This window comes from Bison bison, unplaced genomic scaffold, assembly GCF_000754665.1.
Source record: "Bison bison bison isolate TAMUID 2011002044 unplaced genomic scaffold, Bison_UMD1.0 scf7180017864033, whole genome shotgun sequence".
Taxonomy (NCBI): Eukaryota; Metazoa; Chordata; class Mammalia; order Artiodactyla; family Bovidae; genus Bison; species Bison bison.
The window spans coordinates 3,878,232-3,894,456 of NW_011494605.1; the positions used below are offsets into that span (position 1 = coordinate 3,878,232).

The window sequence follows — 16,225 nt, forward strand, 5'->3', positions numbered from 1 at the left end:
AACTCTGTCACTGTTTCCATTGTTTCCCCATCTGTTTGCCATGAAGTGATGGGACTGGATGCCATGATCTCAGTTTTCTGAATGTTGAATTTTAAGCCAGCTTTTTCACTCTTCTCTTTCACTTTCATCAAGAGGCTCTTTAGTTCTTCTTCACTTTCTGCCATAAGGGTGGTGTCATCTGCATATCTGAGGTGATTGATATTTCTTCCAGCAATCTTGATTCCAGCTTGTGCTTCATCCAGCCCGGCATTTCACATGATGTACTCTGCATATAAGCAGGGTGACAATATACAGCCTTGATGTACTCCTTTCCCAATTTGGAACCAGTCCGTTGTTCCATGTCTGGTTCTAACTGTTGCTTGGACCAACATACAGATTTCTCAGGAGGCAGGTAGGGTGGTCTGGTATTCCCATCTCTTGAAAAATTTTCCACAGTTTATTGTGATCCACACAGTCTAAGGCTTTGGCATAGTCAATGAAGCAGAAGTATGTGTTTTTCTGAAATTCTCTTGTTTTTTTCTATGATCCATCAGATGTTGGCAATTTGATCTCTGGTTCTGCTGCCTTTTCTAAATCCAGCTAGAACACCTGGAAGTTCTTGGTTCACATATTGTTAAAGCCTCTCTTGAAGAATTTTGAGCATTACTTTGCTGGCGTGTGAGATGTGTACAATTGTGCGGTACTTTGAACACTCTTTGGCATTACCTTTCTTTGGGATTGGAATGAAAACAGACCTTTTCCAACCCTGTGGGCACTGCTGAATTTCCCAAATTTGCTGGCATATTGAGTGCAGCATTTATACAGCATCATCTTTTAGAATATGAAATAGCTCATCTGGAATTCCATCACCTCCACTAGTTTTGTTCGCAGTGATGCTAACTAAGGCCCACTTGACTTTGCACTCCAGGATGTCTGGCTCTAGGTGAGTGATCACACCATCATGGTTATCTGGGTCACTGAGATCTTTTTTGTATAGTTCTTCTGTGTATTCTTGCTACCTCTTTACATGATTTCAAAAGTAGAAATTTTCTTTTTTTTAATGTACCCGTAAGTTAAAGACACTTAAGAAACTTTTTTTTTTAATGCTTAAGGTATTGTGTTAGGTAATTGATATTGTTTTATTAAATCCCATTAAAACACTTAAGAAAGAAATACTCATATAGATGAGGAAACTCAAGATTAGAGAATTTCTAGATTCACCAAATGCCACAAATGTAATAGGTGGTGAGGTCTGGATTTTTTCATTTTAAAATCATGCTTTTTCTTTTATACCACTCTGTCCTCTTGAAGTTATTAATCTAGTCATAACTTTTAAGATTTTTTTCCCTTGGGATAAGAAGGCAAAATTTAATGCATGTATATAGCATCTTTCTTCTACAGCTTTGCTTTTACAGTTATTATTTTAGTTATAAGCAAGCATATGCTGTATTAGCAATGTATTGTGTAGTTAAATAAGCCTTGGAGGATGAGGCAGAAGACTTGCTTATATTCCTGACTCCATCAACATCATGCTGTATTATCTGAGTCAAATCACTCATGGCTTATTCTCTCTCCTTTAAAATGAGAGATAAAAATACCTGCGTTTACTTGCTTATAACTGAAATAATGACTGTAAAAACAAAGCTCTAGAAGAAAGATGCTATATACATGCATTAAATTCTAACTTCTTTACCCCAAGGAAAAAAATCTTAAAAGTTATGACATGACTAGATTACTGACCTTCAAGAGGCCAGATTGGTATAAAATAAAGAGCATGGTTTTTAAAATGAGAAAATCCAGACCTCACCACCTACTACACTTGTGGCCTTCAATGAACCTATAAATTCTCTAATCTTGAGTTTCCTCATCTATGAAATATGAGCATTTACTTCTTAAGGGTTTTAATGGGAATTAATAAAGAAAATCATATCAATTATATAGCAAAATACCTTAAGCATTAAAAAAAAAAAGTTTCTTTGCCTTGAACTTACGGGTACATAAAAAAAAAAATTCCACTTTTGAACAAATGTGAACATCTGATTTCAAAAAAAACTATAAAGTACAGAGATTAGGTTCTTTTCCACCAAATAATTTACATATCAAACAACAACAACTCTCTTGGTAGCTCTTCTCTCTGTTGAGGTATAAACTGACAAATTGAGGTAGTTGTTTTCACAGACTATCGTCAACTTATTATAAAATTCAAACACACAAAACAAAGATTCTTTTAAACTGCCTACATATACCATTCCTAGCACTGTATCTTATACTTTCAGTGTTAAATCCATGAGAAAGTACAAAGAGCCCTCTTTCATTTCCTCTGGTCAGCAGACTACAAGAAGAATTTTCAGTTCTGTCAAATCCACAGTGATTTGAAAACTAAAGAACAAAGTTAGGAAGGAAAATAGTTGAAAACTATTACTTTCTTCTATGGACCTATGATTCATTCCTTTAACAAGCAAACAAAACAAAAGAAAACCCGCTCTGATGAACATTAAACCCCAAATATTACAGTAACTTTATTAGAAATCAATTCAGTACTGAATTTCTAGCTATAAAATATATTAAGCAAAAAGTATCTTCTGTGACAGGAAGTTTCCAGGGATGAGGGAATTTCTATAGTTCACCTCTAGCAAATACTATTAATTATAAGATATATTCAATATGTACTCAGAATCTAGCAGCTGAATCCACAAGGGTTTAGCAAGCAAAAATTTTGGCACAAAATGTGACATAACATTTACTCAAGAATAAAACTGGAGCCATATTTAGCAGTCTAAAACTTTCTAAACCAAGGGGAAAAAATAATCTTAAAGGAAGCTCTTATAATCATCTGGTTTGCTTTCTAGACAAGGGTTTCAATAGAACTGAATGCTTGTGAACTTAAAAAAAAAAAAAAAACTGAACAAACCAACAAACAAAAATTTGGTACAGACTGTGGAAATCAGCCACATTTACTCTGGATGAAATTCTGATAGTCTTCCAAAAAAAAGAGAGAGTGGGGAATAGGTCTGTTTATCACTGCTTTGACCTAAAAACCATTAATCACAAAGGGTGGTACAGGTATCAAACAGAATTTTTCTTCCTTTCTAAATATATTCAGTTTCCTATAAAGTACAGCACATTTTGCAGTTCATGGTGAATTTTTTGATGTTTTTGCAACAGCACTTTCCTTCCTCTCCAAAACAACCTCATTCCTAGTCTGCTGTTTCTGTTTGCCTCATCTGCACTTAGCAGATCATGCTTCAGTGACTTAGAAATCCCAGCCACCAAAATTCAAGCCAAAGTTTGAACTGCAAGGAGAGAGGAGGGGTAGAGGGAATCAAGTAATTAAACTATACTTGGAAGGGAGAATGGTTTGCCTCCTATGACTTTATAATGTGCTCTCTTAATCCATAAGCAGTCTCCCATTTTAAGAAAAGAAAGTTATGAATTTATTTTTAATTTAAGGAATTATTTTGTAACTACTATAGCTCTCTTGGCATCATCTTCCAATTTTACCTTTTGGCAATGACACAAAACCACAAAGACTATTCCACATGTTTTACAGTGGATACTTCAGGCAAAATAGTTCAAAGCTCTGGGAAGTTTCATTAAGGACTTGCTCAAATTGTTGCAAATTAACAAAAATTTAATTTAGAAACCAAAGAGAAGGAAAAAAAAAAGAATTAGTAAGGTTGGAGATAAAGCCTGTATAGTTAAATGATAACCACGCTCTGGAGTTACTGAGCCATGTCTGATTTTCTCACAACTAATAGCTTGAAAGATTCAATTCCTTCCATCTTATGAATTAGAAGATGATCTTGAAAAGTTTTCCTAAAAATAAAATAAAATCATCTTTAAAAATGGTATCACTCAGTCTGAAATAACATTACACAGTTAAACACTAGAGACTTTCAGAAATTAATGTAACTAATCAAATGTCTGGAAAGAAGAACAACTGTATCAATAACTTTATACACTAAAGATCAAATGCTCTATGAAAAAGTGAAAAAAAAAATTAACCACTATCTCTTTTTTGCTTTAAATTCTCATCATCTTATAACATACCTTTGCAGAATGCCATTTTCCTGGGGTATTACACCATTAATAGCTGCCTGTAAACAAAAAACAGAGAAGACATTTAAGGAAACAGAAAAATGCTCAGGGGTGGAGTGGAGTGGGATGGAAAACACTATAAAGGAAAATAAGTATACTTCGAAAATTTAAACAAAATACTAGGTGTTTCCTCAGTGATAAAAAAAATTTTCTATTAAATATTTTTTATACATCTTCATAATAAAACTGTATTTTAGAGGATTTTTAAAAATGCATTTGGCATATAATACTTTCAAATCTTGAGTCATAAAAGCTGAATTCCACAGTCCTCATTCAAGCAAAACACCCACAAGATGAAGGATGTTTAAGGATGTTAGACCAAGTAAAATTTAAGTACCTTAAAAGTTATCTCTTAATATTATTTCCTTCCTCAGATTGAGAGGAGAAAGATATAGAATCACAAATGAAAAATGCCAATAAGAATTTTTAAATTAGCTCAGGAATTAAATTCATTGTGTTATGTTACAGTCATTATTCCTAACGAAAAGAACAATCAGAAGGAAAAAATGTAGGGGCATAAGGTGTCTGATAAACACACCACAATTATATCAGGTTACAAAAGGAGCAGGAGCATCACCAGGGAGTCTCCTTACATAAAACATTTCTGAAATTGGTCTCTAAGCTAACAAGTCACCAGTTACTTAAGAGCACAAATGTGACATGATATGGACATTTTTAAAGACTACTAAGCAAACAGGTTGTTACATCCTAGATTGTGGGCAGATCATTACAGGGTAATAGAGAAGATTCTCTGAAGGAAAAAAAAAAAATGATTCTTCCAACTCTGCTTTTGCATCATAACGACTTCTTCCCTCCCCTTTCCCACACATCCACATCAAAATGCAGATAAACACTTTGATGTTTAATCAGCTGCGTGGAGATCAATTGCAAAAAGGAGTTTGTATATTTTGTGAAACATTAGTTTAAATACTTGCCAGAGGTAGGTCAAGTTTACAAAATTATACGGTTGAATAGGAACAATGTAGAGTATAAGACACTTGCTATGAATTTTCAAAGTTTTAATGCTCCACAGGCAAAAGTCAAAGAAATCCACAGATTAATATAGATAGTGGATACCATAGAACCCTGACAACTCTGGAGGCTCATAAATCCTTTGAGTCAAGCAAACCCTAAAATCAGTTTTGAAAGCCACAAATTCAATAGAAGCATCTCTTCCTGGTGCCAGGTCAATTATCCCTTTTCTGTTGACAGCAATGGTTCCATATACAAATATCTTCTTTGTTAAAAAACAGAAAGTGGCAAGGGAATGTTCTGTGATGTTGGAAAAGAAACAAAACACCAGAGTCTGGAAAGATTTTGTTCAAATTTTCACTAGAGAATGCCAAGGTATAATGGAAAGAACACTAAGGATTTATAAAGTCCAAAGTTTGAATCTAGATTCCCCCACTTATTGCTTTGATGACCTTAGTATATATTCTCCATTCACTGAACTTCCTTGAGCCACAGTTTCCTCATCTATATGAGTAAATACTATATCTTCAGTCAAAGTGGACTTGCCTTTTTGTTTCTTAAACGCCTTTTAAGATACTATATCTGCTTGGAATGCCCTTTTTCCTATTGCCTGTCTGACTGAAACTTAATCATCCTGGCTTCTAGCATGGAAAAAAATCCATTCAACAATTAATTTTACCATGAGAAGTTCTGGTAATATCCAAAAGGAGACAAAAAGTAATTTTAAAATTACTTTTTTTTAATTAAAAATCAGAGCTAGATTAAGTAAAACATCTATTTAAAGGCAGATAAAAAGAAGCTTTGGAAATATTTTAATTCCCTCCCTCTCTTTCTTCTTTGGTGAAGAGAAGTGAGACAAACAGAATCTTGGGGAATTCATACATGTAGGAAAAAGAGAAGAGAAAGATAAAACCAAAAACAAAACAATAAAAATGGAAGGGTTAGAAAAGAGGGGAAAGAGTAGTTATATGTCATATAGAGGACAACAAAGATAAAATAAAGAGGGATTAGACAAAATAAAAAAATATGAAATCAGTCCAGTATCAGTCCAGTTCAGTTCAGTCACTCAGTCATGTCCAACTCTTTGCGACCCCATGAACTGCAGCACACCAGGCCTCCCTGTCCCATCACCAACTCCTGGAGTTCACTCAAACTCATGTCCATCAAGTCGGTGATACCATCCAGCCATCTCATCCTCTGTCGTCCCCTTCTCCTCCTGCCCCCAATCCCTCCCAGCATCAGAGCCCAGCATCAGTGTCTTTTCCAATGGGTCAACTCTTTGCATGAGGTGGCCAAAGTACTGGAGTTTCAGCTTTAGCATCAGTCCTTCCAAAGAACACCCAGGACTGATCTCCTTTAGAATGGACTGATTGGATCTCCTTGCAGTCCAATGGACTCTCAAGAGTCTTCTCCAACACCACAGTTCAAAAGCATCAATTCTTTGCCACTCAGCTTTCTTCACAGTCCAACTTTCACATCCATACATGACCACTGGAAAAACCATAGCCTTGACTAGACAGACCTTTGTTCGCAAAGTAATGTCTCTGCTTTTGAATATGCTATCTAGGTTGGTCATAACTTTCCTTCCAAGGAGTAATGAGGCCTAATAAGAGACTGTTAGACATATTTGAAAACAGTTTTGGTAAAAACTGTATTATAAAAGACTAAGAAATATATAGGAAATAAGAAAGTATAACTGATCTTGAAACAACACAAAAAGTAAAAATATAGGACCTGCAAGAAGAATGGCTACAATAAATTTTTGTCTGTGTTAAAAAAAAAAAAGAATAGTGATTTATTGAGTTCAAAGAGAATTCATTAGAAAAGGAAACAGTAAAGAATAAAGAAATAAAGAGTAAAATTAAAAGTTCAGTTCAACAAACTTAACAAATGCCTATTCATTGCCAGGCACTATGCTAGACTATGGGGATACCTGGGATCTATCTAGGGCTCAGGAGAGCACAGATAGAGAGGATACCTTTAGGAAAGAGACTAGATTTAGAAAAACCTACATTAGAGACTGGGCTTCCTTAGTGATCTTCATCAGACTGAAATCTATTTCAAAAACAGCACCTTGCCTTGATCTAGGTTATAGTAGTTTGAAAATCCATTTTGGTATAACTATCATTGCTTTTATGCCATTATGTCAATGACATTTTTAATCCACTAATTTACCACAATTAGAATCCAGCTTCTAAGTTCTCTTTAGCAAAACTTGACAACATTTGAAACGTCATTTCTCAGAGTCCACTGGAAGATAGGTGAGGTTATGTTTTAAGTATAATGGAAGTCAAGGTCACAGGTGGCTGTAAGAAAGCAATGGCACCCCACTCCTGTACTTTTGCCTGGAAAATTCCATGGACAGAGGAGCCTGGTAGGCTGCAGTCCATGGGGTCTCGAAGAATTGGACACAACTGAGCGACTTCACTTTCACTTTTCACTTTCATGCACTGGAGAAGGAAATGGCTACCCACTCCAGTGTTCTTGCCTGGAGAATCCCAGGGACAGGGGAGCCTAGTGGGCTGCCATCTATGGGGTCGCAGAGTCGGATTCAACTGAAGCAACTTAGCAGCAGCAGCAGCAGCAAGAAATATTCTTATCTTCAGCCTTAACAGATGGAGAAAATGATGACACTCATGGTGGGCTTTAGACCTTTTTGGGGATGGGAAATGGCAAAAATTCCTGTAGACAGTCTTACATTGTAAGATATGAAAGAAAAAGGAGCCATTGGTAAACTGGTGGATTATAAAACTATGGCATCCAATAAATAAATAAATTTACAGGATCTAATACAAATCATTCCCTACACATATAGTAAATCTTGACTTTGGGTTTCTTTATATTTAAGAAAATGCTACTAAGATTTCTTCAGAAGGGAGGGAGATGATATTATCCAAAAATTTCAGTGTCAACTTCTGAGTAAAAGAGATGCAGTAATAATAAAGGTAGCTAACATTATATATTAACAGTACTTACTAGGTGTTATGCATTCTCTAGGTGCTTTACTTGTGTGTGTGTGTGTGTGTGTGTGTGCGCGTGCGCGCGCGCGCGCGAGCGTGCTCAGTCATGTCTAACTCTTTACAACCCCATGGACTATAGCCTACCAGGCTCATCTGTCCACAGAATTTTCCAGGCAAGTATACTAGAGTAGGTTACCATTTCCTACTCCATGGACTGTTACCTACCAGGCTCCTCTTGCTTGGAATTTTCCAAGCAAGAATACTAGAATGGGTTGCCATGTCCTACTCCAGAGGATCCTCCTGAGCCAGGGATAGAACTCTCATTTCTTGTATCTCCTGCATTGGTAGGCTCAAACTAAATCAGTCAACTTTCATATTACTCCCTCATTTTACAAATGAGGATACCAAGAAAACACAGTAGAAAATGATAGGCAAAAGATGAAAGAAAAAAATGATGAATATAAAAGTTTTAAATGTTTGCTCTTTGAAAGACACCATTAAGAAAATGAAAAGGTAAACCACAGACTGGGAAAAGTATTTGCTACATATATATGTCTGAGAAGGGACTTACATTCAGGATATTAAAAAAATTCTTACGACTCAAAAATGACAAATAATAAGATCTGAACAGAAAAGTCTCAAAAAAAGATGTATGTACAGCCAATAAGCATATAAAAAGCTGTTCAAATTAAACAGTCATCAGAGAAAGGCAAATTAAAACCATGGTAAATGACCACCACAAACCTATTAAAATGGCTAAAATTAAATCAGATGATACAAGTTTGGACAAAAATGTTGAACAATAGGAAGTCTCATATAGTGTATAACCACTTTCAAAATTGCTTTGTATATAAAGGTAATAAACATATAAGCTAGCAATATTACTCTTAAGTATTTACCTAAAAGAAATAAAAACATATTCCCCAAACAAAAACTTGCATACTATAATATTCATAGCAGCTTTAACCACAATTCCCAATAACTGGAAGTAGCCCAAATGCCCATCATTCAGGCAAATGTTGTTTGGGGTATAACACATTGTCTGGATACAATGGAATACTACCCAGCAATTAAAAAAAAAAAAAGAACATACTACAGATACTTTCAACTATATGGGTACATCTCAAACACATGATGCTAAATGAAATCAGACACACATGAGAAAATACTACATGATTTCGTGTATATGAAATTCTAGGAAAAACTAACTTAATCTCTAGTAAAAGAAGGCAGATCATGGGTTGCTTAGGGTGGATGGGGAATGACACAGCATTAACAATAGAGCAATTAAGGGATAATGACTCTAGTGGTGGTAGTAATATAGATTCATACAAAACTCATCGAATTGTACATTTAAAATGAGTCCATTTTACCATCAATAAACTTAATTTTTGAAAAAGAACAACTAAGAAATCTGCTTCAAACACACTAAAATGGGTGAAATTAAAAAGACTAACACCACCAAATGGTGGTGAGGATTTGAAGCATAAGAACTAACACACTGCTGATGGCACAACTACTTTGGAAACAGTTTGACAGTTTCATATATAAAGTTAAACAAACACTTAACATACAATACCACTTAGGAATTCATCCAAGAAAAATAAAAATATGTCCAATAAATACTAGCATACAAATATCCATAGCCACTTCATTCCTAATACCAAACACTAGATACAAGCAAAAATGTCCTTTAACCAATGAATAAGCAAGACTGTGGCATGTTCACACAAAGGACTGTTATTCAATAATAAAAATGAACTTCTGATACTTGCAACAATACTGATGAATCTCATAAATATCATGTCAAGTAAACAATGCCAGACACAAAGACTGCATAGTATAGGATTCCTTTTACATGAAGTTTTAGAACAGACAAAACTTGCAAAATGTAGTAATACAAATCAGATCAGTGACTGCCTGAAGCAGGGTTAGGAGTTACTGAGGGGAAAAGAAAATATTTTCTAGTGACAGAAATCTTGAAGGGATGGGGACTGCACACACAATGTATACATAAACAATGTAAACATCATCAAAACTCATAACTGTGTACAATTAAAGTTTGCATATGCATATAAATTAGTCATTTTCAAAGCTGATTTAACAAAAGAACATTAAAACTCTAATTCAGTCTCATAGAACACTAGAAAATTGTCATCTCAGATGTATATATCATCCCATTAGCTATTATTGTGCCCTACCTGTGGTCTGTACCCACCCATCATCACCTCCCTCTTTACTTTTAATTAAGATCATCTGTCTCCTTTAGAGAACTACGCACACCTCATCCCATGTGATACTGAAAATGAGTTAACGATGGTGACCCAATTTAGACCAATCAGGCTCTCCTGGGAGTGTGGATTTGAACGAGTAACTAACTGGTTGAAGCTGTGTCCTGACAATAGTGCTCAGAGGCACTTTTCACAATAAGCTTCTGACAAAGCAATTCTGTTTACTAATTGTCCTAAGACTTGGTTGTTCAAGCTTTCTTTCAAATATGTAAGCAACCTTCCAATAAACCCTGCTTCTTATTCTCCTTAATTCTACTTTGCAATCAAAGACTGATAAACCAATATTCAATGAGGTTCCATGACAAACTCAATACACATTAAGTTATAGATCACCATTTTTCCAGTCTTCAACAACTGTCAGTATTATTAGCTTAATTCTTATAGCAGCCTTCTCAGCTGGTCAATCTCCAAATTAACTATTGATTACAAATCAGTGAAACTAAATACATTTCAAATACAAGAATCTATAAACAAGTAGAAAACCTGTTAAATTTTAAAATTTATGAAAACAGAAATGACATATACATTTTCATTATATAATCACACACACATACACACGCACACAATCTCCAGATAGACTAGTATAGGCGACTCTGTATATTCTAAATGTTTGGAAAGCCTGTGAACTAGGGTAATAATTACGATCATAATATTAGCATTATTTCCATCTCTTGAAAATACTTAAAGTATAAAAAATGCTTTCTAAAATAGTGTGCTTTTGTTAAACTTGAAATTATTACTCTATGGTATGTCATATTTCAGGTATTTTCAAAATATCTTAATAATAGGTGCCAGACCCACAAAGTACTCATATTTTAGCATTCACAACTCTGATATTGCCATCAAGTGAATTCTTCCAACAAAATCCAGGCAGAATCTCTTCCCCATTATCAAGGCAGTGTTTTAGACACTGGAGGGAATACAAGGATGACAGACACAGTCCTCCCAAGTTGACCAGTTAAAGAAACAATTAATGGCAGTCCAACCTGAGAGACAGTATGGAATTTAGAAAGGAAGGAATGCCTATTGTTGATTAATAGAGCTCAAGACCCAGATCTGAATCATTTTCTCCGAGAAAAATTTAACTGACTCACAGTAGTGAGTCAATGATTTTTCTCAATGATTTTTCCATTGTGTTGTACTTACATAGCAATCATTCATCTTATTTACACATTTGAATATTTCATTCTTTCACTCCACCATTAACCCATTCAACAAATATTTAATTATTAACTTGGAACTATTCTAAATACTAAGGAAATGACTGTTGTGAATAAGACACAATCATTCTCCTCTCATGGTCTGCTGTAAGTTGAGCCAATGAAAAATTCTGAAGAGATCATCATTCTATAACTCTGTATTCCATAGCTCTGAATTGTGGAATTTTCACCTCTGACCTTGTATGGGGGGAAAACATGCTTGTTCCCCTGCGTGTCTCCTCTACTCTCAAGCGTCTACCACAACTCTTCTTCATTTCTGACGGCATTTGTGTAGGTTTTCTATACATCAAGCAATTCTGTAACACGAGGAAAGTATCCACATAACTTAAGTCTGACACTATCTTCCGGAAAATAGATCCCACAAGTTAAGAGTTCAGTCCCACAAGACAGTTTCTACTTCAGATGCTAATCACAATTGCAAGTTGTCATCTGTGCTTCTCATCAAACGTCTATAAAGCAGAGGTTTCCATGATCCTCTCCTCGATTCAATTAATTTGCTTAAGTGGCCCACAGAAATCAAGGAAAGGTTTTACTTACTAGTTCACTAGATTATTATAAAAGGATATAACTCAAGAACAGCCAAATGGAAGATATGCATAGCGTGAGGTATGTGGTACAGGACATGGAGATTCCATGCTGTCTCCGGGCATGCCACCCTCCTATGCATTCACCCAAAAGCTCCCCCAATCTGTACTATTGAGATTTTTATGAACACCTCAACATGTAGGTATAATTAATCATTAATTAACTCGATCCCCAGTCCCTCTCCCCTTCCTAGAGGATACGGCTTGGTCTTTCTAGTGACCAGACACTTTTTGAAGCCTATTCACAAACCCATGAGTTTCATTAAAACAAAAGACACTCTTATCACCCAGGAAGTTCCAAGCATAGCTTTATGTTAAGAACCAGAGTCAAAGATAAAATATTAGAATAACAACAACAAAAATGCTACTCTTATCACTTGGGAAGTTACAAGGGTTTCAGAAGCTCTGTGCCTGGAACCAGGATAGACCAATACCAACATCTATTATTTCACAAACCTCATTAGAATTATGTTAATCAAGTGATCTATTTTGGGATGAAAACTTCCCCAGCTACCAATGTGACAGACCAAAGAAATAATAGATTTAAGTGTCCACACTAAAAACAGCTATAAGATTATGGTTGAAAGCCAATAAGGTCTCAAAAAGATGCTTAATACCATTTCCTCCTCTTTCTGAGCAGAAAGGAAAATCATTTTAATAAATAATTATTTAATTTTTCATATCTGTAACAGCTATTTCCAACCATCTACTATATTTAAGGAGAAGGAAATGGCAACCTACTCCATTACTCTTGCCTGGAAAATCCCATGGACAGAGGAGCCCGGTAGGCTACAGTCCATGGGTGTGCAAATAGTTGGACACATCTGAGCGACTTCACTTCACTCACTTCATACTTTATCACTGGAGAAGGAAATGGCAACCCACTCCAGTATTCTTGCCTGGAGAATCCCATGGACAGAGGAGCCTGGCAGGCCATGGTCCATGGGGTTGCACAGAGTCTTGACACGACTGATGTGACTAAGCACGCACTATATTTAAATTCTTCCAAATATCAATAACCTCAGTTATGCAGATGACACCACCCTTATGGCAGAAACTGAAGAGGAACTAAAAAGCCTCTTGATGAAGGTGAAAGTGGAGAGTGAAAAAGTTGGCTTAAAGCTCAACATTCAGAAAACGAAGATCATGGCATCTGGTCCCATGACTTCATGGGAAATAGATGGGGAAACAGTGGAAACAGTGTCAGACTTTATTTTTTGGGGCTCCAAAATCACTGCAGATGGTGACTGCAGCCATAAAATTAAAAGACGCTTACTCCTTGGAAGGAAAGTTATGACCAACCTAGACAGCATATTCAAAAGCAGAGACATTACTTTGCCAACAAAGGTCCATCTAGTCAAGGCTATGGTTTTTCCAATGGTCATGTATTGATGTGAGAGTTGGACTGTGAAGAAAGCTGAGCGCTGAAGAATTGATGCTTTTGAACTGTGGTGTTGGAGAAGACTCTTGAGAGTCCCTTGGACTGCAAGGAGATCCAACCAGTCCATTCTGAAGGAGATCAGCCCTGGGATTTCTTTGAGGGAATGATGCTAAAGCTGAAACTCCAGTACTCTGGCCACCTCATGCGAAGAGTTGACTCATTGGAAAAGACTCTGATGCTGGGAGGGATTGGGGGCAGGAGGAGAAGGGGACGACAGAGGATGAGATGGCTGGATGGTATCACCGACCCGACGGACGTGAGTCTGAGTGAACTCCGGGAGTTGGTGATGGACAGGGAGGCCTGGCATGCTGTGATTCATGGGGTCGCAAAGACTCGGACACGACTGAGCGACTGAACTGAACTGAACCGAACTGAAATGTACCTTCAAATTCCTATTTTCCAAATATGTTAATCATTATGATATTCTTCTCTAAATTTTTCTAAAGGACTCCACTGTATGACTGCAAAGCTGATGACTCTTATCTACATTTATTATGGACTTCAATGGAGAAATACGTAAGATATTCTAAAGGCAAAAGAGTGGGAATAATCTGAATGTTAGGAAGAAAGGATGATTATTTGAAGCAAGTATTAAAACAAGGCTTTTGCAGGGAAAAGGAAGTTGAATGAAAGCATTCAGGGACAGATTTTCTTTCTTTTAAGTGGATCTACTTAATTTACCCAGGAAGGTAAAAGTAATTTTGCGTGGCATCAGGAACAGTTTACATTAGGAGGCAGTGAGAGGCCAGCTGGAAAAGTAAGCAAGAGTTAGATTATGAGATGTGGGATAAAGGCATTAAAAGTTTTGTTTAACCTGAAGATAAGGGGGAGGCAACTGCTGCAACTTAAAGCTGCCCTTTAGGAAAATCATTTTAGTAGCACTGTGAGATACAAACTGAAAAGGAAAAAACGGCTGAAAATGAAATCTGGGCTTCTGACTTGAATGAGGAGACTGCTCCTGCTCCAGTTCTCTCAATCACTAAAAATTACAAGCAATTCTAATGATTCCACTGTTCAAGTCAAAAATCATACAATCATCCTCGATTCCTTTCTTTCTCTCTTACTTCACATTTAATCTATGAGGAATTCTTCATTATATGTCCAAAATGTAGACTGTCACCAATGTTCTCTGCTACCACCCTGGTCTAAATCACCATCTTTCCTCTGGCGTAGTATTCCAACAGCCTCTGAACATCCTTGCTCCACACACTTACTGCCTATTCACACAACAGCCAGCATGATGCTTATAAATGTCAAACCAAATAAAATCCCTTTCCTACTCAAAACTTTTATGCCTTCGCATATCATCAGACTCTAAGTCAAAGTCCTTATTCGGACCTTAGAAGACTCTATATATTCTGGCTCCAGCTCTCTCTCTCTGACATCACCTTCTACTAACCCTACCAAGTTGTTCTGGTTTCCTTACAATCTCTTGCACAAGCTAAGCAGCCTCCCACATTAAACTACTTAACGTATTCTTCCCCTTGTCTGGAATGCTACTCCTTTAGATAGCCACATATCTCACTCCTTCACTCCAGTCAAGTTTCTACTCAATGATCATTTAAGAGAGGCCTTCCTTAATCAACCTACTATTTCCTTGTTTGTTATCAGATAACAAGCTCCAAATGTCTTTATTTTGTTCACTAATGCACCATCATCAGGATCAATGGTACCTAGTACCTACGAAGTATGAGATAACATACACTAAATGTTTAAGTGAAAAAAATAAATGAATGCCATTGAACATGAGCAAAGGAATAGGCTAGTAAGGATAGGGAGGTTTGAGGCTTTCAGGTTTAGGCATGTTGATTTTGAACTACACATGGAACATTCATAAAGAGATATCCAACAGATCGTTAAGAATCTAAAATGTGTGAGTTTGAGATTGACATGAGTCAATCACTTAAAAAGAATCTAGGGAAAAACAGAGCTACCAAATGATCTAGCAATCACACTTCTAGTTAAATATCAAAAATAACTGAAATCAGGGTCTCAAAGAGATATTTTTATACTGACATTTACAGCAACAATAACCAAGAGACAGAAGCAACCCAAATGTCCATCAATGGTAAGAGATTTTTTTTTAAGTGTTACATACAAACAATAGAATATTATGCAGCTTTAAAAAGAAGGAAATATTGTCACAGACTACACATGGATAAATCTTAAGACATCATGCTAAGTGAAATAAACCAGTAAAAAATAACATATGCTATCTGATTCCACTTATATGAGGTACCTAGAGTAGTCAAATTCATAGAAACTGAAAGTACATAGAATGGTAGTTACCAAGAGTTGGGGAAAGAGAAGAGGGTTATAATTTAATGGGTATAGGTTTTCAGTTTTGCAAGATGAAAAAGTTCTGGAGATCTACTTCTCAATAATGTGTATATATTTAATGCTATCAAACTATATACTTAAAAGTAGTTAAGATAATATACTGTCTTTCATATCTCAATGTTATTTTTTGTTAAGTATTTGCAAAAGTCCTAGGAGTGAAGTCACCCAAAATGAGAGGTAGTGTGGACAAAGAAAATGTCTCAAAATGGAACCTTTGGAATGCCAACATTGTAAAGTAGTATGTAGGAAAAAAATCACAGACAATATTTAACAGAAGTATCAGAGCAGGAGGAGATAACATGCGCATCTGAGCTTCAATACAAACCTCAGTTACAGTTAT

The 16,225-nt window shown here is 36.0% G+C and overlaps 1 protein-coding gene across 2 annotated transcripts in view; it reads right to left on the minus strand.

Annotated features, from left to right (window-relative positions):
• The window catches only part of FAF1 (Fas (TNFRSF6) associated factor 1), a 489,357-nt gene that overhangs the window by 363,506 nt on the left and 109,626 nt on the right, over positions 1-16,225 (minus strand). For both annotated transcript variants that reach the window (XM_010834447.1, XM_010834446.1), the window contains exon 3: positions 4,030-4,076. In XM_010834447.1, the coding sequence (XP_010832749.1) occupies positions 4,030-4,076 (47 nt within the window). The remainder of the gene's footprint in view (positions 1-4,029; positions 4,077-16,225) is intronic.